This window comes from Chroicocephalus ridibundus, chromosome 17 (genome assembly GCF_963924245.1).
Source record: "Chroicocephalus ridibundus chromosome 17, bChrRid1.1, whole genome shotgun sequence".
NCBI classification, from domain to species: domain Eukaryota; kingdom Metazoa; phylum Chordata; class Aves; order Charadriiformes; family Laridae; genus Chroicocephalus; species Chroicocephalus ridibundus.
The window spans coordinates 6,013,526-6,040,403 of NC_086300.1; the positions used below are offsets into that span (position 1 = coordinate 6,013,526).

The 26,878-nt window shown below is 54.4% G+C and overlaps 1 protein-coding gene across 2 annotated transcripts in view; it reads left to right on the forward strand.

Annotated features, from left to right (window-relative positions):
• LOC134524341 (acid-sensing ion channel 2) overlaps nucleotides 1-26,878 on the forward strand; it is a 532,610-nt gene that overhangs the window by 399,821 nt on the left and 105,911 nt on the right. The window contains exon 1 of one of the 2 annotated variants that reach the window (XM_063354277.1): nucleotides 17,443-18,332. The exons of the other annotated variant lie outside the window; for it this stretch is intronic. Coding sequence (XP_063210347.1) covers nucleotides 17,619-18,332 — 714 coding nt within the window. The 5' untranslated portion in view covers nucleotides 17,443-17,618. Of the gene's footprint in view, nucleotides 1-17,442; nucleotides 18,333-26,878 lie in introns of those variants that run through there. 2 annotated transcript variants of the gene reach the window in all.

Consider the following 26,878-nt stretch of genomic DNA (forward strand, 5'->3'; position numbering starts at 1 on the left):
TTGGACTAGATGGCCTTTAGAGGTCCCTTCCAACCCAACACGTTCTATGATCCCACAATTCTGAGTTTGCTGCTGTCAAAGCCCCCAGAAGAAGCGCCTGCGCCAGCTCCCGGGCAGCTTCCAGGGATACCCAACAGCAGGGAGGCAGCCTGAAGTTTGAAAGGAGACGAGTCAACCCTGACTTACTGTTGTTATCTCCAAATAGTTTACGCTGTATTATTCTATAATTACTCAGTGAATCATGCTGACAGCTTGCATGTTTGCTGTTTCTCTGAGTTACTCCCCTGCCTGCCGCTGAAGGCGTCGTTACTCCTGCTTGCAGAGGTGCTGCCCCGAAGGGTCGTGTCCTGCTGCCAGGCCACCCCGGGAGAGCACGGAGACACTATTTGCTTGGGTTTAGTAACTCAGTTTCTCATCTCTGTAAATAATTCCTCGCTAATTACGCTCCGACTGGCTGGTACTTATTGTACAGCCCCATGAATAATAGAATGGGGAGTAAATCCTTGTTTTAATAAGGCCAAGAAACATTTAATTCAACCACCGTGCACTAAATTAAACAAGCTTTCACCGAAGTGGCTGAGGGACCGAGCTCCGTCTCCCGCCGAGATTGCTTTGTCACTGTCTTTCTTCAGGCCACCGACATTTTTATCGTGCCGATGTGGACTTTGCTGGTGCCATCTCCACTGCTTTGCTCGGGGAGCCCATCGAGTCCTGCAGCGAGGGTGGCTGGAATAAAGGGCTGTTTCCCCGAGCGTCTCTAAAAGCCCTGGCCGTGCTGATAAAACACAGGGTTCGCAGAGAAACTCCTCTCTCCGAGCCACCCCTCTCACTCGTTCCAGCGACGTCTGTCTCGCTTTCCAGCCAAACCGGTTGTCACCGTGCGGGGCAGAGGCCAGCTACGGGCCCACCATTGCGGGGCAGCTCTTAGCTCCGTGTTTTTATCGCAACTGCTGTTTTTCTTGCTCCAGTTCCCCGGTTAGACTTTAGCAAGTGCTAAGAGACACCGATTTACCACCCCCAGCCGGACCCCACGTGCTCCAGCTCCTGAGGTGTGCGACGGCCTTGGGCACAGACGCAGGGGGCTGATGCTCTGCCCGCATCCAGTTGGAGCCGCGGCGGCCGTAGGTTTGAGAGGCAGCAACGGTTCCAGCCCGAGACATCGTGGCACACAAACGGGACCACGTGAAGGTGTGTGATTCTCCCAAACTCGAGCTCTACAAAAGCAAGGGGCGGCGTGTGTGTCCATCCATACGTGCGCGCAAACACACTTATCCCAAACTAAAGGTATTTTTTAAAATAGGCGCTATATTCGCAGCATGAGGGGCGGTTTCCCATCCAGCCCTACCTGCTCTTCACCCTCAGCGATGCCAGACCTCGCGAGGATGGAACTCCTGGCTTCGGGAAGGCAGAGCCACCAACTTACTTGCTGAAGCTGAATGTTTTTGGGGTGCGTAGGAATGTGCTGAGCTGTGGTTTGGTGTCTGCCTTTAATAGGGTGAAACCCTGATGCCGGGGAAGCGAAAGGGAGTGTCACCACCGACCTCGGCAAGGCCGCGGTGGGATCCGTAACGCTCCTCCAAAGGAGTGATCTGGCAATCCTCCCGGCCCCGTGCAATGGGAAAAAAGAGGGTTAATTTTGAATTATTTAAACACCTGCCCCGCAGCTCACTGGGGTCGTCCCTTCGCGTTTCAGGGCTTTGGTTCTCTGGGAGAGCAGTTCCAGGTTGTAGCCGCTGCAGGTGGGGAAATCCCCGTTTTTGCCCAGCTTCTGCATTTTTCGAGGCTTTTGCAATGCCGCATGGGTTTCCCCAGGCCCCCACCCCCCCGCCCCCGGCGCAGGACGATGGGAAGCAACAAGTATTTCTCTAGAAACCACCTCTCCTATTTGAAAGGTTGTGCTTCAAGCTAAACCTTCACTGACCAACCTTTCTCCTGAGCGCTCCCCCCGCCAGCTGAGCAGCCGTGTAACATCCCGAATTCAGCGCATTTATCCGGAATTCAGCGCATTTATCCGGCTTAGCAACAGGTAGGTCTCAGCTCGTAATCAGGCCCGTGTTGTTTTCTTAACAAACAGGGGAATTTGCTCAGACTGTCACCCTTAAGGCGGCTACTGTTTGTAAGACAACTGAGAGATTATAATTATAAAAGCAAGCAGAGCGTGTGTACACAAACCCAGCTCTCGGGAAGCGTGGATGAATCTGGGGCGGATAAGCCGCTGCCTGGATATAGAAGCCCAGAGTTATTCTGGTTCCTGATTCAGTCCCTTTTAAGATGCACGAAGCTGTTACTCACGGTAGTAGCTTGGGGCCATGTGCTCGTCGGAGTTTCACCAGCCGGCTCGGCTCGTGTGGGTGCGTTAGGTTTACACCAGCAAGAAGGGAATCCCGTCCTCATCCAGAGAAATCTATCGGAGATGAGACGGTCCTGGGCCGCGCTGAGGCCACTTCACGTAGCTTTAGGCATGTATTACCTTTGACGTCTCTCTTACACTGCCAAGGGTGTCTGAAGGGACCGATGTGAGGAGATCCAGCTGCGTGCGACGAGGCAGAGCACAGCATCCGTGCTTCATTTATGAGCTGCTGCATCCTGAAGGCTGAGGGGATACAAACCCTCCGGGAGCCCGAGGACAGAGTCCCTGGCTGGGTTAGAGAATCATAGAATCACAGAATTGCCCAGGTTGGGAGGGACCTTTCAGATCATGGACTCCAACCATCAACCCAACTCTGACAAGACCCACCACTACCCCATGTCTCTCAGCACCGCGTCTGCCCGGCTTTTAAATCCCTCCAGGGATGGCGACTCCACCACTTCCCTGGGCAGCCTCTTCCAATGCTTGACAACCCTTTTGGTGAAGAAATTTCTCCTAATATCCATCCTAAACCTCCCCTGGCGCAACTTGAGGCCATCTCCTCTTGTCCCATCGCCTGTTCCTTGGGAGAAGAGACCGACCCCCCCTGGCTAGCCCCTCCTTTCAGGGAGCTGCAGAGAGCGAGAAGGTCTCCCCTCAGCCTCCTCTTCTCCAGGCTGAACACCCCCAGCTCCCTCAGCCGCTCCTCACAGGACTTGTGCTCCAGACCCCTCACCAGCTCCGTTGCCCTTCTCCGGACACGCTCCAGCACAATATAAGTCAGTTATAGCCACAATCTTGTCTGCCGCCGGCACCGATCATGCCGTGAAGTTTGGGTGAGCGCAGGTTTTTGCTCAGAATAGCAATTTCTGACTCCTCGCCCTGGTGTCCCCCGTGTGCCCGCTGCTCAGAGCAGCATTCTTCCTCCGCCTCCTCAGTCCAGTACATCCAGTACAGCAGAAAGCTTTCGCTGGGTGGTTACTCTGGGTGCTGGCAGAGATATTAGTAGATAACAAGCAGTCGATTCATGCCATTTTGCCCCAAAAAAATCATTATTATGTATCTTTATACGATATCAATTCATAGAATCATAGAATCATTTAGGTTGGAAAAGACCCTTGGGATCATCGAGTCCAACCGTCAACCCCACTCTACAAAGTTCTCTCCTACACCATGTCCCCCAACCCCACATCTAAACGAGTCTTAAACACATCCAGGGATGGTGACTCCACCACCGCCCTGGGCAGCCCATTCCAGTGTCTGACCACTCTTTCTGGGAAGAATTTTTTCCTAATGTCCAGCCTAAACCTACCCTGCTGAAAATCACACGCATCTGTATAATGCTTAAACAGTGGGATTGATACTGGGTTATTCATAAACACTCCGTTCATGCCTGTGTCCATGAATCCCCTTCCCAGTCTGTGTGAAATGCGGGACAGTTGTTCCCGGGAGCGTGTCGGGAGCTGTGCTCGTCCCCGGCTCCTGCCCCGATGCGGGTCCCTCTGTGCTCTGCTGCAAACGCAACAGCCGCCTGGGCAAACGCCGCGGCTCGCTCGCGGGGCTCGGGGTGGGGAGAAGGTCCCCGCGCGCGTCGTTTGCAGCGCAGGGCAACGCCGGTTCATTTCGGTTTTCCCGAGTTGTCATTGAGCCGAAATCCGTTCGCTTTCCAGCAGCTTAATGGGAACCTGCTGGATTCGGGCACGTCTCACTTTGCGAAGTCTGGGGACTGTCGGGACCGTAACGTAAGAGCGTGCGAGCAGCTGTATTAAATCAGATTGAGAGTCTTGTCTTCTCCAATATCCTGTCACTGATAAAAAACATACGCCTAGAGCAGAGGATAAGAATAAGGACAGGGTGTAACACTGTCCCCAACATACTGTGCTAATCTCCATCGGCCCGGGGTCAGTCTGTCGAAGCCAGAGGTGCATCTTGGTATGAAAAGCCCTGGGCTGCTCGTTGGCAGTGCCTGGTGTGGAGCAGTACACGGTTCGGCTTGTTTTCATCCCTGTCTGCTCATTTTGTTGGATGTTTCCGGGTGCGCCTCGGGTCCCGGGTGCTCTCAGGAGGGATGCTCGAGAGGAGATGCCTCTCCTCATCCCAGCGCTGGCGATACTGGTAGTCAAACCAACCTTTTGCTGAGCACCGAGAAGCAATGACACAATAAACTTCCCTGGAGGAGCAAAAAGGGTGGGGGGGGGGGATTAACTGAGCAGGACCGGCGGGGAGATGTGTAACCCCCAGGGCTCACAGCCAAGGTGGTGGCCAGTCTGACGGCCAAGAAATGGATTGCGCCCCAGCACCAATTTGCTGCCCAAAAGCTGGGTCTCTGCACAAGAGCTTGTGGAGAGCAATGCAAGCCGTGCCAGGGTAACACCTCCAGGCACAAGACGCCGATTTTCCCTCTAAGTTGGCTCTAAGATCAATATTTTGAATTCTTCCTTCGTTTTCTAAGGTCAGCATCAGGTGTTTCCAATTATCACAAAGAAGCGCCGCATTACTTCATCCGGAAGAGCAGAAGAAAATAAATTGGAAATACTGATTATTTGTCTTGTGCAATTATTCTGGGAACGGTTCCCTGGGGACTTACCGCATAATGTGATGTCAGCGAACGTGAGAAAAAAAAACACCTCCATTGTCATGAAAAACACCCACCGTGAGGAACATATTGAAGGGTTTTTAGTGTCCACATGGAAATGTCTCATCTCGGTCCCTTTCTGTCCATCTCAGGGACGTGATAAACCCGATGTGTCACTATCTCCAGGGGCTAAATGGGGAACGTGGGAGGATGCCGCACTCGTATTTGGGATTAGCTGGAAGGAAAATAAATATCCCTGCTCTTCCTCTATTTCGTGGAAGGTTAGAGGAGGCTTTTTTTAGGAGAACGATGTGCAAACTGGTGGATTTTCAGCTGCTGATTCCCCCTTATTTGAAGACCCCTGGCTGCCGTCACCTTTCGACGCACCAAGAAATTGGTCCTGGCAAAGGGAGGAAAGAAGACAGGGACGTGTTCCTTCCCCAGATTTTAAAGCCTGGTACGTTGGCAAATGAGAAAATGCTTCCTTGGAGCATCTTGTTTACAAAGATTAATGGCAAAATTAAAACAACTCATGTGATGTTGTTAAAACAACTCATATTCTCAGAGATATAAAGGAGGAAGCGAAGGGGACTGCTCAAAAGGAGGGCGCAGAGGAGATGAGGAAGCGCTTGGTAGGTGCATTTCGAAACAACCTTTCTCGGTTCTCCCCGGAGGTTTTATACCTTCAGGTATATCGTTTTAAATTATCAAGCCAGAGACAAAAAAAAGAAGCCTCGGCAAGAAAAAAACACACAACGTTGACACGCCATCGCGGAGCATCATCATCCGGTCCATTAACCATTGCTCAGAGAAGCACCAAGGCACCGTGTGCACCCGCCTCCCGCTCGCCCGCCACCTCCAGCGACTTCAAGAGCGGGAGAGAGGAATTATGAATATCAATGTGTGCCATGTTTATGGAGACTGCTGGAGAGGAAAATAAAAAAAGACCAGGAAACTTCCCCTTTGTGCCTTATCATATACCTGGAGGTATTACATACCTTCGCTTGGAGGGGTAAGAGAATGAATTCAAACCTTCCCAAAAAGCACTGAGGACGTTTCTTCAGGGAAACTCATTCTGACGACGTCTTTGTTTCGAAGCAGAGTCAGTCCGTGTGTCCCTCCTGGAGGAACCTCCTTTCTGCTGCAGTTTCACTTCTTTGGGGCTTTTTCCGTCTCAGAGCTCCCTTCATTTTGGCTTCCCATGGGATTATGTTAAAGAAGAAAGCAGGTATTTTTAACTAAGAAAAAAAAAAAAATAAAAGAAAAGTCATCAGCCATCAGATGAGCCAAATGCTGGCGCCTACAGGGAAGCGTTAATAAAACAGTCTGGACTGGCTAGGATGGGAGAGGGGCCGGCTCGCCGGGAGAGAGACCAGGCTTGACCTGAGCCAGGTCCCGTTGTCCTTCGTGCTGCACCAGCCCGTGCCTGGAAACCGCTGGTCTGTACAGGAGAGCCAGGCAGGGAAACTGAGGCAGGGAGCAAGGTGTCCATCTTCCCATCTCAGAGCAGGCGTGCCACCCCCAGTGTCCTTTCCGTGTGCCCGGGCGGCAGCTCCCAGCACAACGAGGGGTTCCAGCAGAGCCCTGTGAGCCCAGCGGGGGTTTGGGGGGCGCTCTCCCGGCTCCCCCCCGGCCGCCACCTGGCCATGAACACAGCCAGGCCCTGGGGAACCAGGGATGAGGGTCTCGCATTCAGCTTACGGCTCTGCTGGCCATCCAACCATCCAGCTCCTTCACCGTCATCCTTGTTTTCAACCTCTGCCACCAACTCTCCCTTAGAAGTGAGTCCTGAGGCCAGATCCAGTCGGGATGGGAGCTACAGTTCCCTCAGGCATCCTCCAAAGCTCCTCGGGAACTGCAGAGGTGGCTTTGCAAGAGGGTCCGTGTGATGCTGGGGCAGCGCCGCATCCCCGCGAGGTGCAAACCCCCCCGTGCATCCCGCCCCCCCCGTTGCTGCCGGTCGGCAGAGTAACGACAGGCACAGGGAATATTGGCTGGATGCAAAGTGCAGACCCTTCCCTGGGGGCGACGGCTCAGCCCCTTTTCCCTGCACAGCACCGGGGGCATTTAGAGGCTATTAAGGGCCAAATCCTGCTTCTCATCCCCCCTCCTGGGAAAATGTGCTGAAGTTCATGGGGAGGGACCGAAACTTTCTCTGCTGGCAGCGAGAGCAGAATCCAGCCCTAAGCGTTCGAAGTTTCCCAGTGTTGGGTTTTGTTGGGTTGTGGTTTTTTTTATTATTTTATTTTTTAAATCAATGTCATTTTAACATTATATAACTGCAAAAAAGCATCAGAAAAAAAACTTAGGGATGGTGCTTCTATTTTATCAAACCTTTTCTCCATTAGTCTTCCCACACAACTGCTGTCACCCATTAGCCTGCCAAGGAAACGTTCGATGGATCCGTTCTGTTTGGCAGCTCGGCAGGTAGCACTTACCTGCCCCGCTCCCATCCCGCCTGGCATCCCTGCGGATAGGCTTTACCCCTGCCGAGGTCAAGCGGGAATATGAGCGGAGACAGTCTTTTAAGACCGACCCGGTGTCCTGGCCAAAACCTAGTCCTGGCCAAATCGCCTAAAGAAGGTAAAAGGCCCCAAACTCGCTTTCTGCAGCCACTGCTGGGGTCGGGAGAGTTTGCAGCGACCTGGGATTTCCGCGGATGGGAATTACCTCAATGAACCCGTGCTGAAATAGCCGGCAATATTCCCATTGAATTTGAAAGGAATTGGAGCAACTTTGGGGCTGTCAACATTTTTCCTTTGAAATAATTTTTGATGGGAATTCATTTTTTTTTTTTTTTTGAAGGAGAGTGGGAGCCTTTTCCTTCTGCAGGAAGGGCTTGTTCCCTTGGGAAATATCACTGAAACCCCCCCGAGAGCTGCGAAGAGCCGCTGCTCCCCTGGGATTCTCCACGTGCCTTGGCTCCGCCGCGCCGCGGGGTGACCATGCTGGGAGCGGAGTTGGGTCGACGCGGAACCTGCCGGAGGCTTGCCCTCGTACGCGCTTCCAGCCGCCTCCCTCGGGGATGGGGGAAATTTTTATAGTAATTGCATTTATTGATTTCTATCCAACGTGAGCTCTGCGCCCAGGCGGAGCAGACGGGGGTGCGGGCTTAGACGAGACACCCTTCCCAGACACCAGCCCCCCCCGGCCGCTCTCCCAGGCCTCGAGACGTCAATCGCCCGGTGACCGCTCACCCTGTGGACCTCCAATGCCCGGTCTCCGCGCAGAGCCAATTGCCCACGAACAAAGGAAATAGAGCCCTAAATTAGAATTTTTGCAGCAGCAAATTGTCATGCGACTCCTTGTGCCATGAATCGTTCCCAGCAGCAAATAGATTTGGAGATGCTGAGGGGACTGGAACCCCTCTCTGATGGAGAAAGGCTGAGGGATTTGGGTCTCTTCAGTCTGGAAAAAAGACGGCTGAGGGGGGATCTTATCAACGCTGATAAATACTGAAAGGGGGGGTGTCAGGAGGATGGGGCCAGGCTCTTCTCAGTGGTGCCCGGGGACAGGACAAGGGGTAACGGGCACAAACTTGCCCCTGGGAAGTTCCATCTCAACAGGAGGAGGAACTTCTTTGCTGTGAGGGTGGCAGAGCCCTGGCACAGGCTGCCCAGAGAGGTGGGGGAGTCTCCGTCTCTGGAGACATTCCAACCCCGCCTGGCCGCGTTCCTGTGCCACCTGCTCTGGGTGACCCTGCTCTGGCCGGGGCTTGGAGGGGATGATCTCCAGAGGGCCCTTCCCACCCCGGCCGGTCTGGGGTTCTGGGATTCTGTAGACGTGGAGGTTTCGGTGGCAGCTTTGGGAGCAGATCCTGGCTTGTGGGACCGCTCCAAGGCTGCTTAATCCTTAAACTCTTAAATCCTTAAAACTCTGGCCAAAGCCTCTATGGGGAGACCCCAGACTGGCCCAGAAAGTGAAATATTTGCCTTCCAGCAGGCGACCCAGCAAATAAAGGAGCCTCTAAACGTGGTGAGGGTGCTACAGGATGAAAGGCTGATGTTGCTTCATGCGAGAGGTGACTGTCCCCTTTTGTCCCGGCCCAGCTGCGTTTAACATTTCGGTATTTGAAGCCTGCCTTTCCCTGCTTCCCTCCCTGCCGCCATAAAGCACGGGGCTGTGGCAGCCTCTTTGCCTTCGCTTGTGTTTGAAATAACAGCAACAGGTTTAAGAGGAGAAACGGCTATTTCCCACCTGGCTCCCAGAAGAGCCTTCAAATAACTAGGAAAGACAAAGAATAAATATTAACCTAAGAAATTGCTCCCTTAACTTGATTTAGAAGCAAACCTCCCTGGGAGAGATATAATTTTCAGTCCCCTTCAGCATCTAAACACCGAGCAGCTTTCCTCTGTATTTGCTGGGTCCAGTAAATTTAACCTGCGAAGAAAGGGCTGAGCAGAGGCAGGAAGGCTGGAATTAAGGTAGCGGGGGGAATTTTCTCTCCAGACAGAGGAGATGACATGAAATATTCAGCAGGCCTCCTCCGAGGCGTCCTAGCGTGACCGCGGGGGCTGGTGTACTGGTGCCACGTTCAGCCCCAAATGCCCGACGTGAAGCTCCAAGCTCCCGTTTGCCAGGAATTTCCTTGGAATGTGAGATTTGAGGTCAGGTCCAGAAGAGGCTCCAGATCCACTTTCACACGCCAGGCTTGTGCCCAGGTAGTATCCAGAATTATCCCCCCAAGACAGGGGAGCTGGGGGTCCCCGCTTCCCACCATCGCATCCCAGTACCACATGTGGAGGTGTAGGTGACATACGGACCAGCTCAACGGACACACAGCCCGGCACCAAAGCACTGAATTACACAGATTTGAATAGTAAAGTGAGCTTAGAGGGGTTTGTTTTGGGGTTGGTTTTTTTTTTAGGTTTTTTTTTTTCTTTCCCTAGATTCTCTTTTAATTAAGCCAGAACGTCTCCTGTGGCGGTGTACACAAAGCGGTAAAAAGCTTCGGAGCGTGATTAAACACCCGAGCGAAGCAGCGACAACATCGCTCGCGCGCCGCGCAGCCCATCAGAAATAAAGACGGGAGCTAAAATAGCAGGAGCTCACCCAGCGAAATGCCAGGCGACTCCCCGCAGACTTCAGCCCTTTATATACAGGGGCGGGGGGGGAAAAACCACAAAAAACCCCAAAATAAATGACAACATAAAACCACGGCTGCAGCACCGCTCCGCGAAGAGCCGCCCCAAGGCTCTGGAGTTCGGAGACACAGACCATCTCTCCGCAAAGGAGGTAATATTCCATTTTCTTTTGTGTCCTCCTGAAGATGGAATAATTTCTCCAGCCTCTGGCTGTGTCTCATGCATCTCCCCTGCCGTCTTACAGGGCTCCTTTTTAGAGGCGTTGCTTTCTCTTTTCTCATCTCCCTGCTTCGTGGTGGGATGGACGGATGCAGGATAACTCCGACAGGGCCAGTTAACGTGGGAGAAGTGTGCCAAAAGTGGGGTATCGGGTACCAGTCTCCTCTTCTGGCTGTTTCTCTCCCCATTTTCTTAGCATCCCCCGGAGAGAGCAGCAGTGATTTGCTCCCGCTCGCAGGGTGCTGTCTGGCCCTCCCCACGGCTCACCGTGGCCCAGCTTAAATTTTGCCACTGGCCAAGCGTTGGGGCGACCCAGGGGCGGAGGGGAGGCTCCTGGTCAGCCCTCACACCTCTGGCCAGCAGGATGGTGGCCACAGGGCCACCAAACCGCGTGGAGAGCATTGCAGCAGGAGGTGGGTTGTCCCCACGTTCCGTTGTGACCGGGGTAGCGGTGGGTACAAGATGCTCCACGCTGGAGGACAGATTTATTGAGCGCAAGAGAAAAGGAGCTTACTGATTATTAAGAAGCTGTGAAAACTTTGCTTTTTAATTTGCTCAAAAGGATTCATGTTAAAATTAGTTCTTAAGAAATCAGGAGGTATTTTCATTTGTTTCGCTCCCTCTCCTCTTTTCTTCAGTGGTGAAATGGAAAACAGGAAAGAAAAAAAAAAAGAAAAAAAAGGGAGATAATTGGGAGGATGCCAGCTGAGAAGTTTAAAATAGATTAAAATCGTTCCTCTTTTCTACCTGCAGAAGAAAAATCTATATACTTATATATACGCGGGCATATATATACACGCGTATATGTAAACCATTTTGTTCCCTCAAGGAAAAGGAGTGAATAATGGTGGCGTCGGGAAATGCCAATTCAACTGAACTCTGCTAACGGGGCATGGGACAGCCCTGTCGTCTGGGGCCCTGCACAGGACCTTTGGAAATCGACGGCTGTTCTTTAGATGTATTTTAAGCCCGTGGACCAGCCCTTTCCAGCCACACGCCTCAGTGCCCCCTCCAAAAAACCGGGCGGGAGGGGGAGTAAATCCTTTCAAACGTGTGGGGATGGGGGGACTCCCCCACCCACAAGGGACATCAGGGCAAATGTGACACCTTTACAGGGGACTCACAGACGGGTCCTGCCCCCCGCCTACCCCCCCCCAGGCTGAGATGTGGCTCCTCCTAAAGTCTTTGTAATCAATCCTTAGCAGCCTCCTGCACAACCCTAGAAAACCCCACTTTTATTCGCTTTTCCCGCGCTGCGAGTCCCAGTGTAATCCCCAGAAAAGCAGCGGCATCTTTATTCGCTTGGGCGTCCGTTTGATCTCCCTCAGGTTTGGGTTTTGTTTTGTTTTGTTTTGTTTTGTGTTTTTTTTCTTATACACGCACGAGGCACGGAAAATGAGATATCAAAAGTTTCCCTATTTCTGGATCTGAAAGCAGAGCTGTAAAATGCAAACTGTTTTACTACTCTGCTGATGCCGGAATGCACGCAGCAGATAAAGAAATAGGCTACTGGCATATTATTTCTGTGCCTTCAATATTTTATTACGGATCAAGTATTTCACCTCCCTACGTTAAAAACACGCAGCCCCGAAACACGGCAGGCACAGAAAAATCCCTATAAGAGACGTAGTGCAGGGCTGTACCTCGGAGGGTTCTGCTCTGAGAATCCTCAATTAATTCGGAGAATTTCACGGCTGGCAGTTCAATAATTTTATTTTCAAGGAAAATCAAATAAAAGCAAAAAAAAAACCAACAAAAAACCCCAAAACCAAAACCCCAAGCCCCCTACGGAATGAAGGTGGTGTTTGCGGGGTGGCAGCACCCAAAGCTGCGCTGGCCTCGGATCGCGCCGGGGCGGGTTTGTCACGTACCATGGGATTTGAGGCAGCCGCGATAGAATTAAGGCTGAGATGGCAGCTTCCATGGAAACCCCTATTTCCAAGTGTTTTATGACTTTCTCATAACACGGTGGCTTCGGCAGGAGTTGTTTTCGCAGCAGTTAGGCAAAGCAGAAAATTCTTCTGGAAGGATGGGTGTTGGCGGAACTCGGCGGAGGAGCGCCACGTTTTGCTCTGAGATACAGGACAACGGGTAACGGGCACAAACTTGCCCCTGGGAAGTTCCATCTCAACAGGAGGAGGAACTTCTTTGCTGTGAGGGTGGCAGAGCCCTGGCACAGGCTGCCCAGAGAGGTGGGGGAGTCTCCGTCTCTGGAAACATTCCAACCCCGCCTGGCCGCGTTCCTGTGCCACCTGCTCTGGGTGACCCTGCTCTGGCCGGGGGTTGGAGGGGGTGATCTCCAGAGGGCCCTTCCCGCCCCGGCTGGTCTGGGTTTCTGGGATTCTGGGATCCTCCAGCCCGCGGGGCTGCACCAACAGATCTGTCCCGCCGGGGTGGCTCGGTGGGAATCGGTGCCCGAATCGCATCCCAGCCAAGCCGGCAGCTTTCCCGGCTGCCCGGTGGGGCTCAGCCTTTGCTTTCCGTACCAGCAGCTCCAGTGGCACCAGCTCCAGTGTACCTTCTGTACAGGGAGTCACGGTCCCTTTGCTGACCAACGATGGTGACTTGAACCTCCTACTTGGGGACAACCACCCTTTCGGTATCTGAGCCCCGTTCTCCTTGGCTTGAGCTCCTGAGAGCTAAAATCAAACCCTTTGCAAGGTGGCAATCAGAGTCCTGCACCCTTTGATCCCATCCCTGGAATCTCACTTCCTGCTTTTAGGGACTAAACCCGCTATAAACCAGAAGATATTGCAGCTTTTGCGAAGCTGATCCTCATCCCGGGTACAATCATGCTGTTACCACCAATTCGTAACTCGTCGTGGCGCTGAACCGGGGGTAAATCTGCTGCCCACTCGCCCACCAGGAATTGCTCTGCAGAACTGAGCAACGGAATAAATCCCATAAATCCCCTGGGATGCACTGACTCCCGCTCACAGGGGTGGAGTGGAGCTGCAGCCCTGCCAGCCGAGCCCTGAAACCTCGGAACCTCTTCCGCCAAATTCACGTTTCATAGAACCGCAGAGTGGTTTGGGTGGGAAGGGACCTTAAAGCCCACCCAGTGCCACCCCCTGCCCTGGGCAGGGACACCTCCCACCAGCCCAGGTTGCTCCAAGCCCCGTCCAACCTGGCCTTGAACCCCTCCAGGGATGGGGCAGCCACAGCTTCTCTGGGCAACCTGGGCCAGGGGCTCACCACCCTCACAGCAAAGAATTTCTTCCTCAGATCTCATCTCAATCTCCCCTCTTCCAGGTTAAAACCCTTCCCCCTCATCCCATGGCTCCCCTCCCTGATCCAGAGTCCGTCCCCAGCTTTCCTGGAGCCCCTTTAGGGACTGGAAGGGGCTCCAAGGTCTCCCCGGAGCCTTCTCTTCCCCAGGCTGAACCCCCCCAGCTCTCTCAGCCTGTCCCCACAGCAGAGGGGCTCCAGCCCTCCCAGCATCTCCGGGGCCTCCTCTGGCCCCGCTCCAACAGCTCCGTGTCCTTCTGCTGTTGGTGCCCCAGAGCTGGAGGCAGCGCTGCAGGGGGGTCTCCCCCGAGGGGAGCAGAGGGGCAGAATCCCCCCCTCGCCCTGCTGCCCACGCTGCTGGGGATGCAGCCCAGGCTGCGGGGGGTTTCTGGGCTGCCAGCGCACGGTGCCGGGGCGTGTTGAGCTTCTCACCCACCAACACCCCCAAGTCCTTCTCCTCGGGGCTGCTCTCCAGCCATTCTCCGGCCAGCCTGGACTTGGGCTTGGGATTGCCCCGACCCACGTGCAGGATCCTGCACGTTTCTGGACCCAAGCTTTTAACTCGGCATCTCGCTCTGCCGGGGGTGTCCGGGCCCCGGCAGACAGGGGGGCTGTGGGTTTTTCAGCTTGTCAATAACACCGAGAGCCGGGAGTGTTCGGGGTTGAACTTTCACTCCTTTTACTCCCCTATGGGATGAATTAAATAATAATCATAAAAGAGTCCAGCTGGAAGGAAGTATTACGGTTTACTTTCCAGGGGGTTTAAAGCTTTTATTTAATCCTTTTTGTCTTAACCTGAGTCGACGTTTGAAATGAAAATGAAGTTTCAAAGAAGGCAGTGCTTTTGGTTTAGAAAAAAATTGCGGAATATTTGTCTTTTCTGTACCTTTCAGGGGCACGCAGGTTACGTCTTGTGGGGGGGGGGAGAATGGCAGGATTCGCCCGAAGTGATTCACGGAATTTCTCCCGTATAGTTTTCTCTCCATCCAAACTCTGTTCTCCAACAGAAGTAGCAAACTCACCCACCCCAAGGGATAATTTTAAAAGTGGCTTGTTGATTAATAAGCAATATTTATTGATTCCGGCTCTATTATTCCTTCCATGCGTTAAGCCCAATAAGCTTTTAAGCTGCTCTGGCTGCGTAAAGAATTAAGCGGGACGCTGATGAAGCACGTGCACGGGGTGAGCGGGTAACGGGAGCTGTTTTCCCCAATAAATTAAAAAAAACAGCGATGGTTTCCCAAGGGTGGGTGGCCGGGGCAGCGCGAGGCGTCACACCAGCATCAGCTGGGAGCGTTATGGTCAGGTTTTGTCTGGTTTGTCTATGTAGGTTTTCGCGGGGAAGCTTTTGAATTCCAGTTTGGGATGAAGTTGGTTTTTCTCCTGTTTACCGTCAGCTTTTTCTTTTTTTTTTTTTAATTTTTTCTTCTTTATTTAAATTAAGAAAAGTCACTTCCCTGTGATACGTCGGACTGATTTGCTCATTGGATCAGATTGGAGCAAGTAACTTGGAGTAAGCGCATTTAAGGGGAAAAAAGCAGCTTTCCACGCAAACTTTCCTTCACCCTTTAAAAAAACCCAAACAAGTGAAAAACCCTTTAGGGAAAGGGAAGAGGATGAAAATAAGCAAGTGGAGAAAGCCCAGGGCTGCGGCGTGTTTCTGCGGCCAGGCACAACCCACAGCCCGGGCTCTGCCGGGGAACTTGGCACCGTCCAAGACCGCCTTTGCTGCAAGGCGGCGATGAGGTTTGCGGGGGAGGGAATATTTGAGGATGTTTATAGCCAGGCACCTTTTATTTCCTTGGGTTTCTGTCAATATAACGCGGGTAGAACAATCTCAGACCGCCTCGTGGCGAAGCGGTTTGGATGTTTATTATCCCGCGAGTGAGCCAAGGGGAAAAAAACCTCCCACTGATTTCAACAGGCGGCAGGAAAAAAAGCCGAGATCCGCTCGGAAACCAGGCGGGGAGGCTCGATGGGAGCTACTAGACATCACGTTATCGCGAATATAGTGACTTCTGGCCTTTTCCCGTTCGGTTTAAGAAAGGTCATGGCCATCTTCCTGCCTTTGAAAAGGATTTGACGCTTACGAGCCGTGCTAAAAAATGGCAAAGCTCCCGCGGGGCGCGGACACAAGCGAGCAGGGGCACCGCAAACCATCAAAGTCATTTGGGGGAGTCAAGCGGAGCCCACATCGACGTGTTTGTGCAAATCACTGAGGTCACCAACTCCAGCGGGGGGGACTTGGGGACAAGCTCGGGGTCCCTCAAACACCTTTTTCCCAGTGGGAAGAATCCCAGGAGTGGGATTTTGGGGGTTTGCTGCACGTTTGCGGCTTTGCCACGGTAAAAAAAGAAAACTCTCTGAAAGAGGCTGGAGATAACCAGGCTGTAACGGCTCCATCTATTGGGTAAAAACACACAACGGATCAATATGCACATGGAAAATGAATTCAGAGGGAAATAAATAAATAAATAAATAGATCAGAAGGGATTCAAAGCGGTTATCGCCACTTACAGCTTAATTGGACGCAATTATAGGAATGCTTCTTGGTACTATTCGAAATCAAAATGAAGGTAACGGCGAGCTGCTTTTCGGAGATCAGAGCTGAGAAACCCGATGAGACGCCGGCATTTACCACAAGTTATTGCCGTCTCGTCAAGGGGTTGGGGAAAAGGGGCTTTTTTTATGTGTCCGATGCAGGGCAAAATGAGCCCTCCGTCCCCAAAAGGTCTCTCGGCGTGACACGGGCGAATGTGTCGCCAGGGTCGGGATGCCGATGCTTCGGGGAGCGTGTTTCTCCGCGTTTCCACTCATCTTTCATGGAAGCGGAGGACCGCGGAGCAGCTTCGCTACGGAAAGCAAAAAGCAAGCCTCCCCCCTCCCTCCTCCTCCAAAAAAAAAGGAAAAAAAAAAAAAAAGAAATTAAAAAATTAACCGCGTTCCCCGGAAAGCAACCGCTACCAAGAGCGGGCTGCAAACCCTGCCTGGATTTGCTTGTGTCTGTGATACCATGTTTTCCCTCGGGGATGCTGAAAAGCAGAAAAACAAACTCCGGCTGGAGGAGGGAGGGAGGGAGGGAGGGAGGGAGGGAAGGGGGGGTGAAGGGGGGGCTCCCCAAAGCCCGGCCAGGGCCGGCGGCGGTCCGGGAGCTGCGAGCAGAGCTGTTCTGCCGGGGAAAGGAGTGGAGGGGGGGGGGGGGGAGGATAAATAGTGGGGGGAAGGAAGGAGGGGGCTACTCCAGCCAAGCAACGCCGCGATCGGGGCCGAGCATCCCTCCCTCCGCCCCCCCAGCGCGGCCGGCGCCGAGCGGCGGGGCTCGCCCCTCGGGGAAGCTTCGTCCCGCTCCTCCTCCTCCTCCTCCTCCTCCTCCTCCTCGCGCGCGGACCGGGGCTGTCCCCGGGGAAACGGAGGGGCAGCGGCACGGCGGGGGCAGCATGAGCGCCGGGGGGGGCGGGCGGAACGCGGCGAGGGGATAGGGGGGGTCGGGGTTGGGCGGGGGGGGGGGGGGGGGTAACTCGCAGCGCTCACCCCGCCGAGCGGCATCGGGGCGGGGGGGGGGGGGGGTGTCCCGGTGCGACCTCTGGGGGCTCGGCTGGTGTCCGGGAGCACCGAGGGTGCCGAGAGCGAGCCCCGCGGTCGGGGCGCGGCGGGGCGGGGGGAGGCGGCGGTGCTCCGTACCGGCGGGGGAGGAGGGGGGTGTGAGAAGGGGTTTTAGGGGGTGGATGTTTTAGGAGGGGTGTGTGTGTGTTTGGAGGAGGGGGTTGTTGGGGGGGGGAGTTGTGTGTGTTTGAGGGGGTTTGTGTGTGTTTGGGGGGGGGTTTAGGGTGCGTGTGTGTGTTTGGGGTGTTCGGCGTGTGTGCGTGTTTGGGGGGGGCGTGCGTTCGGGGTGTTTGGGAGCGGGTGTGTGTGTTCGGGGCGGGGGTGTGCGTTTGGAGGGGTGTGTTTGGAGGGCTGTGTGTTTAGGGGGGGAGTGGTGTGTCGAGTCTTGGGGGGGGGGGGCGTGCAGGCAGGAGTGGGGGGGGCGCACCGCAGCATGTGAGGCGGGCGGCCCGTCCGGCGCCTGACGGTCAGGGCCGCCCCGCTGCCCCCCGCGGGGGTGCGGCCGCCCCGCGGCGCGGTGGGGGAGGCAGCAGCAGCATCCGCACCACCACCGGGGCCCGGCATGCCGCGCTGCCGGAACTGCTGCCCGCCGCTCAGCTCGGTGCCGGCGCGGCGGCGGCTCCCCTTTTTCGGCGGCTCCCCCCGCCGTTCGGTGCCGCTGCCCGGGGCGGGGGGGGGGGGAGCCCGGCATGGCGCGGCGCTGAGCCCCGGGCGGCGGCGGCGGGGAGCGCCCATGGCGCGGGGGCGGCGGCGGGCGCCGGCGCTGCGCACGCGGCTGCACGGGCTGCGGCACATGGTGCGGCGGCGGGCGGCGCCGGCGCGGCGGGCGCTGTGGGTGCTGGCCTTCGGCGCGGCGCTGGGCTTGCTGCTGGCCTGGTCCTCCGAGCGGCTGCTGCACTGGCTGGCCTTCCCCTCCCACACCCAGGTGCGCACCCGCTGGAGCCGGCAGCTGGCCTTCCCCGCCGTCACCCTCTGCAACAACAACCCCCTGCGCTTCCCCCGCCTCTCCAAGGGGGATCTCTACTACGCCGGGCACTGGTTGGGGTTGCTGCTGCCCAACCGCACCGCCCGGCCGCTCCTCACCGAGCTGCTGCGGGGCGACGAGGCGCGGCTCCGCTGGTTCGCCAAACTGGCCGATTTTCGCCTCTTTTTGCCCCCCCGGCACTACGAGGGCATCAGCGCCGAGTTCATGGACCGCTTGGGCCACCAGCTGGAGGACATGCTGCTCTCCTGCAAGTACCGCGGCGAGCTCTGCGGGCCGCACAACTTCTCCGCGGTGAGTGTCGCCGGGGAAGTTCTCGGTTCCCGTCGGTGCGGGGCTCCCTCCCTCTCCCCCGGCGCCGGTCCGGGGCTCCCTCCTCTTCCCCCCCTCTTCCCCGGCTCCCGTCCGGGGCTGCCCCTCTTCCCCCGTGCCGGTCCGCGGCTCCCTCTCCCCCCCCGGTGCCGGTCCAGGCCCCCCCCCGCCGTCCCCCGTTGCCGGTTCGGACACCCCCTCTGCTGGTCCGGGCTCTCCCTGCCGCCACCCCCCCGTGTCAGTCCGGGCTCCCCCCCAGCTGCTGCTCCGGTCTCTTCCCCTCGCCGCTCCCCGGGCTCCCCCCGCACCGGTCGGGGGCCCCCCTTCACTCGGTGCCGGTCCGGGCTCTCTCCATCGCCGTCCCCCGGGCTCCCCGGTACCGGTCCAGTCTCCCCCCACGTCGGTCCGGGGTCAGCCCCCGCCTCCTCCCCGGTACCGGTCCGGTCTCTGCCCCCGCCGCCGGCTGCGCGTATTTCCCGCGGTGGCGGGTCCCGCTGCTCGGGGCGTTTGGGGACCGGCGGAGGGTCCCTGCGCGGGCCGGGCCACCGCGGCCGCAGCGGTGGCAAGTCCTCCTTGTAGCCCCCCCCTCAAAGCTCCCCGGCAGATCGCTGCCCCTGGAGCCGCTTCCCTGAGCGCTTATTTCTTCTCTGGACCAAAGCTTTTGTGTTAACTCTGGCCATCAGCAGCGGGGGGCTCGCTGCCCTTTTATTGTTAACTTAAAAAAAAAATAATTAATAAATTCTGCGGCCATCCCAGGTACTTCTGTCACATTTTCCCTGTTGCTCTCAGCATAGTTGCATCTCGACTTTTTCCAATTCTGGCTAGGAAACAAAGTTTCCCCTGGCGGGCTCCGGCTGCGGGTGCAGGGTAGCCCCCGTTTGGGCTCCATCGCGGTGGGGAGGTGGGGGCTGGCAACCCCGGCCGCGGGGCTCCCCGCTTGCCGCCCGCTCCGGCTGCTGCCCGGTGGGTTCGTTGAGCTGCGCCCTGCGCAGCTGGGGGGTGTTGGGCAGCGGGATTTGCGTCGCAAATGACAAGCTCTGTTAAGTGGAGCTGCCAGCTGTACCTTTTAGAAAGCTCCCAGCCCCTTTTGTGGGGGCGCCGACGCCCCTGGGCTCTGCGATGGGAACAGACCCCTAAACTTAAGGCACTGTTTTACAAACCACCGAGAGTATCTCTGCGTGAGAAAAATTCCCGTGGGACCGTTTGCAAGCTACGGTGCGGTGAGAGGAGATATTGAATCGTAATAGCTCGAAATGAGAGCTGAAACCGGACTCTTTCGAGTGACCCTTTCGTACTTCGTTGATAGCAGCTGGGTGTTTATTGTGCTGGAATATTCTGCTCTTCTAATCTCTGCAGATATCCGGGGGGGAGAGGTATATGCTGTGATTAAATACTCTTGCTGCTGTTAGTGGTGCTGGTGTCTGCGGGGAGAGATAACTAGTTTGAGCTGTTGCTGCTCCGCGCGCAGGAAAGGAGTTGAATTCCCTGTGCTGGAAGCGCTGCCTGAGATGCATACCTAAAATCAAAGGATGTCGTCTCTTTGGAGTTGTCACATCAGCCTAGCTGGCTGCTAAATTGTAAAGGGGAGGAGAGAGAAAATCCCTGCGGGATGAAGGGAGCTGCCCAGGAGTGGTTTGAGTTCGCATACGCTGCCGCGAAGACGAGCAGAAACGGCACGCTTGTAAAAAAAAAAAAAAAAAATAAAAAAATCGTATTGAGACAGGGCTTTTCTAGCTGGACAAGTCTGCAAACCTGTACAGCTGTACAGTGGTGTAAGGAAATTTGGGAGCAGTCGGCAGAAACAGGCACTCAGCCTCTGGGCTGTGGAAAGCTGCCTGCCTCTTCCAGCTCCCCAGTTTACAAGTGTGACGATGTTTGCTAGTCGTCAGTAGGGCCTGACTGCGGGTTTTAATGAACTCTTGTTCCAAGGCGACGTGATTCACGTTGTCCCAAGAAACGTAAAGCCTGTTTCGGCTTGACCTGGGCAAAGGATGCTGTGGGGAGGGATGCAGGAGTTAAGGGCAGGCTCTGTTTGATGGAACTGGTTCCTCAATGCTCTGCAGCAGCTGTTCTATATCACTGGGGAGGGCTAATTAATGTGGTCTTCTCCAGCCATCCCGCACAGATGGGATCTGAAGGGGGGGGGGGGTGGCAGGAGACGGTTGTGCCCTGGGAGCTCACAGCATGCCGGGGCGCAGGGGAGCCCTCCCCATCTCTCTTCCGAGACCTGCGCCGTCGCGTGGAACCACTCGCCCGGGGAAGCAGGTAGCGTACGGGGGAGGTTCCCCCCGCCCCCCCTTCCCATCCCAAAGGGTGTGCAGACACCGCGGTGGAGGGCGATGGGAGCCCTCCGAGCCTTCCCTGCGCCAGGCTGCTGCGGGAAGCGGGGTGAGGGGGGGTGGGGTGTCAGTGCCAGCTCCCTCCGTCACGGCACGTCCTTCCCCCTCTCTGTTCTAAAGCAAAAGAGAGCGACCTCTGCGTTGTCCTTGAGCAAAGGCTGAGGAGCTTTTCCACCTGTGAATCCCTAGTGAAGAGGAGATGTTTTTTGGGGGGAGATGCTGGAAACAACTTCCCTGGGGTCCGGCGTGTGTCTGGAGAGGTCCCTGCGGGGGGAACGTCGCTGGGATAGGGGGTACCAAACGCGGGGCTCGGGGTTTTGCTGCGAGGTGCCGAGAGTCAGACAGCCCCGGGCATCCCTTTGGGTCTGGGTTACTCGAAGCTTCTGCTTTTCTTCCGAGTTGGGAGGAAATAACACCAAGAAGGGGCAAGAAAACGCTGCGGTTTGAACTGGGCACAGACGTGAAGCAAAGCAGGTGAAAAAGATCAAGTGCAAACTGAATAAATGATAGCGCAAAGAGTATTTTGCAGGTTTGTTTTTTTTTTTTTTTTTTTTTTTTGTATCTCCTCAGATGCTCAAAAAGAATTTTTGTGTCTTAAAAGGCAAGTGGGAGGTAATGCTTGCCGGGTTATATCTTTCATTGGGTAAAAAAAAACAAAAACCAAAACCAAAACAACAAACAACAAAACAAAAGACCAAACCAGACATGTTTTTGAGCAAACAAGTCCTTCCTTAGATCTGAAGCGGAAGAAGAGGCTCTGGATGGGAGCGCTCGTCTCCTTTTATTCATTCCGACCCTATTAGTGCATCTCGTAGAAGAAAATTGCTTCTCCTTTCAACCTCCCTTCGCTTACACCATCAGGGGACGGCGGCACTTGCCCTTCTGTGACGTGAACGAGCTACTTGAGGAGGAGCGCAGCAAAACCGACACGTGTAGGCGGCGCCGCGGTTTTTGCTCCCCCAGCTGTGTCAACACATTGGGGGTTTGCGCTGATTTATGGACTTCGGTGCGTGCAGGACAAAACCCATTCGAGTTGGGCGCCTTCAGCTTCTTCATCAGCGCTCCGATTTGAATTATTCTGGCCTGTGCGTGGCCGGTTTTGGTCGCTGTGCGCGGCGTTTTCCGGGGTGGGGGGTGAGGACGGTTGTGTATGGGTGAGATTGGAGTCTCGTGCCCCTCAGTAGATGTGGGTTTACTTATTTCCCTCAGCTGGCCCGAAAAGCCGCGCCGTTGCACGACTGTCGCCGTGACTCCAAGGGAACTGCTCTTCAGCCGGTGTCCTTCAGAAACTACGTCCGATTTTGTATATAAACCTGTCAGAACTGGGCAGTTTCATGATTAAAGGCGGTATTTGCTTTCCCTTGCGGGAACGGCCCCATCTATCTGTAACTGAGTACCGGGATGGAGCGGACGATTGTTTTGCTCCGCATCGCTTGAATTCGGGGGGTCCGATTTATTCCGCTGAGCTCTTTTGTTTCCAAAATATTTCTCTTGGTTGTCCTGTCCTGTGCTTATTGATTTATTTTTTTTTTTTATTTTTTTTTTTTATTTTTTTTTTTTCTTTCTGAGCAAGTTATTAATACAGCCCAGGGGTTGGGATTTATGGGCTAATTGCCTCATCCTGATTTAATAACTTCCCAAATCAAACTTGGGCCCTGCTGTAGCTGGTGACCTGCCCGTCGCAAGGGGAAGAGCTGGGTTTTGGTGGGGGGGGGAGGAAGGAGGCAGGTTTCCCTCCTCATCCTCCTCATCCTTGGTGAAACAAGCCCTGGGGAAGGCTCTGATTTATGGGGCCGCTCCAAAGGCTCGGCAGGCGATTAGTGGTTTTATATGTTTGCCATTTAATTTTTAAACACTTTTATTTATTCCCAGAACAGAGACTTCAGGGGTTTGCAGTCACACAGAGACCTGGATGCTGCAGAAAAGTGCAGTTTTGAAATGATTCTTGTATGTTTTTAAGGCGGGGGGGGAGTTATTTTGCTGTTTCTCCACCAGATAATAAGCTGACACTCATCAAACTGAATTAATGAGACATTTCCAGCACTGGGTTTGCGTCGGGTTTTGTTGTGACTGTGCCGCCAGCTTGGATGGGCCGAGGCTTGGAGTAGCTGTAAGCGCCGTGTAACTAATGGCGCAGTAATTTCAGCGCGTGTGCGTGTGCGCGTCCGTGTGGTTTTGTTTGCTTGGGGAATTCTGCTCACTCGACGCCAAGCAAACCCGTTCTACCCGCTTCCTTTTCAGGCCCCTATTCCCTTGTGTTTCTGTTTTGATGACTTTTAATTTTCAGCGCCGCTTCCAAACGTAACCGAAATCCGGCTTTGCTGGGGCTGTTGCTTTCGGCAGGGAAGCGGGTTGCGTTTAATTATGCTGATGTGGGGCCGAAGCTTTAAACGCGCTCCCGCTCTGTACAAGTGCCATTTGAGGGAACCGCGAGCGGAGCCAGTTGGATTCGGTCTCGCTCATTAAAGCGGCAGAGCCAAGTCCCCGCTCTCCTCCCCGGGCTGCAGCGCCGTTAAGTAATATTACTAATTTAGTGTTAGTGAGCATCAAAGAATCCAAGGAGAAATTAGGACCGAACGGTACTGCCCGAAGTGATGCTGGCTGTGAAAGACGGGCTGGCTCCCGAAGAGGGATTTGGGGCGATTTAATGTTGTGTTTGGGGGTCAGTTGTTCCTTGCGCTGAAGCGAGGTATTCTAGTTGCCCTGCGGGGTTGGTTGTTGAGGTGGTTGTGACCGCAATTAGGCTGGGGAATAAAAATCGAGGTGGGCCGGCTCGGAGGTTGCCCATCCGCAACGCAGCAATTAAGAGTCACTGAGCTGCTGATGGAGAAGAGCGTGGTCCAGGAGCGTCGCCCGCTGGTGCCACACCGGCCCTTCCAGTCGCTCTGGGGAGTTTAAGAGATGCTAAATAAATCCATGGAGGAAGGAAAGCTGGGCCAGCGCGCGTGATGTGGGCTCGTGGGATGCTCTTTTCACCTTATTTAATTTGGGAGCTTAATGCTTGCGGAGAAGCGGCTCCTTTGGCGGTAGCCAGCAGCTCTTGCAGGGCTTTTTGTTGCCTCATCTTTTTGATTTAGGAGGCTGAGATGGGATGCGGGTACCTAGGTCCTTTTTATTATTTTTTTTATTTTATTTTTTATTTTTTTTGCAGCACATAGCCTTGTCTCCTGGGATTGATAGACCACATCGGCAGAGCGCCAGCGGCCAAAAGTCGCCTTGGTGCTGCCGCTGAATTTGGCAGGGCTGTTTGGCGTCACCTTTGGGTGACGGGACAGCGAGGGGTGAGCGCGGAGAGCCGGGGGGGGAGCGCAGCGCTGGGAGCAGGACAGTCCCGGGGCCGGGAGGGAAGTAAAATTGGCTGGAGCGGGACAGGAATTGGCGCGAAGGGGTTGCCGTTGTCACCTCCACATTTGAGACCCGTTCTCTTATCGCAGCACGAGGACTTCTCTGTAACCTGGGGGGTGGCAAAGTGTTGGTGAATGTCGTCCGGCGTTAGGCAGCCCGCTCCCTCCCAGGTGTTACGTGTGAGGACCTAGTCTCAGCTTAGCTTTTTTGGGTGATGCCAGAAAGGAATGTGTTTAAATAAATAGGTGGTTTTCTTAAAAAAAAAAATAAAATTGTTAATATTTATGTGCCTTCATATTGACTCACAGTGTTTCACTGTGCCCTTCTCTTCCTCTGTGTCTTCCTCTGTATCTGCCTCTCTGTCTTTACTTAGATTGCAAGTAATCTTTGAGATGGAGATCGCAGTTTTCCTGATCTGAGTTCACAGAATCTCCTCACCACAAAAAAGACATTGAGGTGCTGGAGCGTGTCTGGAGAAGGGCAACGGAGCTGGTGAGGGGTCTGGAGCACGAGTCCTGTGAGGAGCGGCTGAGGGAGCTGGGGGTGTTCAGCCTGGAGAAGAGGAGGCTGAGGGGAGACCTTCTCGCTCTCTACAGCTCCCCGAAAGGAGGGGGTAGCCAGGGGGGGTCGGTCTCTTCTCCCAAGGAACAGGCGATGGGATGAGAGGAAACGGCCTCAAGTTGCACCAGGGGAGGTTTAGGATGGATATTAGGAAAAATTTCTTCACCAAAAGGGTTGCCAAGCATTGGAAGAGGCTGCCCAGGGAAGTGGTGGAGTCGCCATCCCTGGAGGGATTTAAAAGCCAGGCAGACGTGGTGCTTAGAGATATGGTTTAGTGATGGGTTTTGTCGGAGTTAGGTTGACGGTTGGACTCGATGATCTGAAAGGTCCCTTCCAACCTTGTCGATTCTATTTATGGTTCCTTGGAGTTGGAATTAGCCCTTTGATGTGCTCATCTTCATCAGCATGGCCGTCTGCCAAAGCGCTTTGCACTCCTTGGCATCGGGCGTGGAGAAGGTCTACCTTCTGTTTGGGAAAGGGCTGGTTCTCCATCCCAGTTCTGGCTTTCGGGAGGTGGGTTAAGTCTGGTTGAAATTCATACCCCCCCCCCCGTCTCCTGGGGCACTGATTTTGAATTTATTTCTGTTAATAGGTATGATATTAGAGCGTCTCATGATGTAAAACTCTCTGAAAACGTCTTGGCTTGGTGTCATCGTCTTGACTTTTCATCTTCTCCTTAAGCGTAGCCCATGTAGTCGAAGCTGAACCTTTTGATAATTTTCCATTGGAAAATGGAGATGCTTTGAAAACTCTTCTGTTGGAACATTTTTAGCCAATTCTTGCTTGAATGTACTTTAGATAGAGATGTTATTGGTACCTTTCAACACAGTGCAAACCAGTATCCTTACAGGCATGAGGAAGAGAATATAGAATTGCAACAAAACTGTATTTTTTCGTCTCTCTTTGGAGCGTCTCTTTGAAAGAGAAAAGAATATTGACAAATGGAGGAGAGCGTGCAGGGTGGCGGCGATAAAAGAGGTAGGAATGGGGATTGATTTCCGAGGCAGGACCAAAGGAGCCGCGTAGGTTCTCCAAGGGTGGCTGCGGGAGCTGGATGTGGCTCTCGGAGGAGATAGTGTCTACTGAGGATGTGTCTGGGACAGAGCGAAGAAATACGGGCCGAGAGGTTTCAAGGGTGAGGGTGGATAGAAACTTGCCTAATTGGTCTTCTACCGGAGACAGGCTGTCGAGAACAGGCCGCGGGGAACAATCCTTTACTGTCTCGCAGATAATCAATTTGGTCCAGCAAAGCTTCTCTGACTTTTGCCTCTTTTTTTTTTTTTTTTTTTTTTTTTTTTTTTTTTTTAATTTGAAAAATGACATTGGGTTTTAAAGGCTGGCATAAAACTGATCTGAGGAACGCGCCTGGCTGCTGGGTCAGCACTAACGTCTCCCGGCTCCATCAATACGCCGCGCTGGGAAGGCCAGGGGGGAAATTTTTCAGGTTGACGTGGAGACGTGCCGCCCGGGCTCTCGCCGTGAACTCTTCAGGCTGCGTAGGATGATGGTGTTCGGGAAGACCTGCTCTGCCTTGCTACTTTAAGACAAAGAAATGGCAGGCTCTTTACATTTTATGGTTTCATAGCCCCTGGGTCTTTATTTGTGGGGAGCGCAGCATTGCAAGTGCTTGGCGTGGAGGGTATCTTGGAAGACTGAATGTCGTCTTGGTGTGCGAGGCTGCTCTTGGGTCATTTTTCCGCTAGGTTTGGCCAGAAACTGGTCCGCAGCAGGAGGAGACCTGCGTGTTGGGGCTTCTTGCTGGACTGGTGGAGAAAGGACATGCTGCGGGTCGTGCGGCTGTTGAAGAGAGACGGGATTGCAACTTCTTGGCTTGCTGGATTTGGGGAGAACGGGGCTGGGTTGTGCCTCCCCAGCGCTTTGCAGCCCACTTGAGCTGGGTCCGGAGGCGAGCAGCTCTTTAGACTTGGCACGACAGGAGGTTCGAACAAAATCTGGGCGAGGATTTGGGGTGAAAACCCTGGGGACTGTTATGTCAGGCAGGAAGGAGAAATTCTGTTCAGTGGGGAAACGGTTCAAAGTAAGATTTTTCCCACGACCACCGTGGAAACGTCTGAGCTTCTCCCAGTGTCTGGTCCTCGTTGGTCCCGGGATGGGAGCACGGGATCAAACCCCTTTGCTTGCGTAGGGATGTGCAGACGAGCTGTTTGCCGAGAGCAGGGCCGAGGGTGGCCGGGAGAGGGGAATCAGGCTGCAGAAACGGAGGAGGGATTTTTAGCAGGACTTCTGTTGTGTGGTTTTTTTTTTTCTACATGCTTTTTTTTT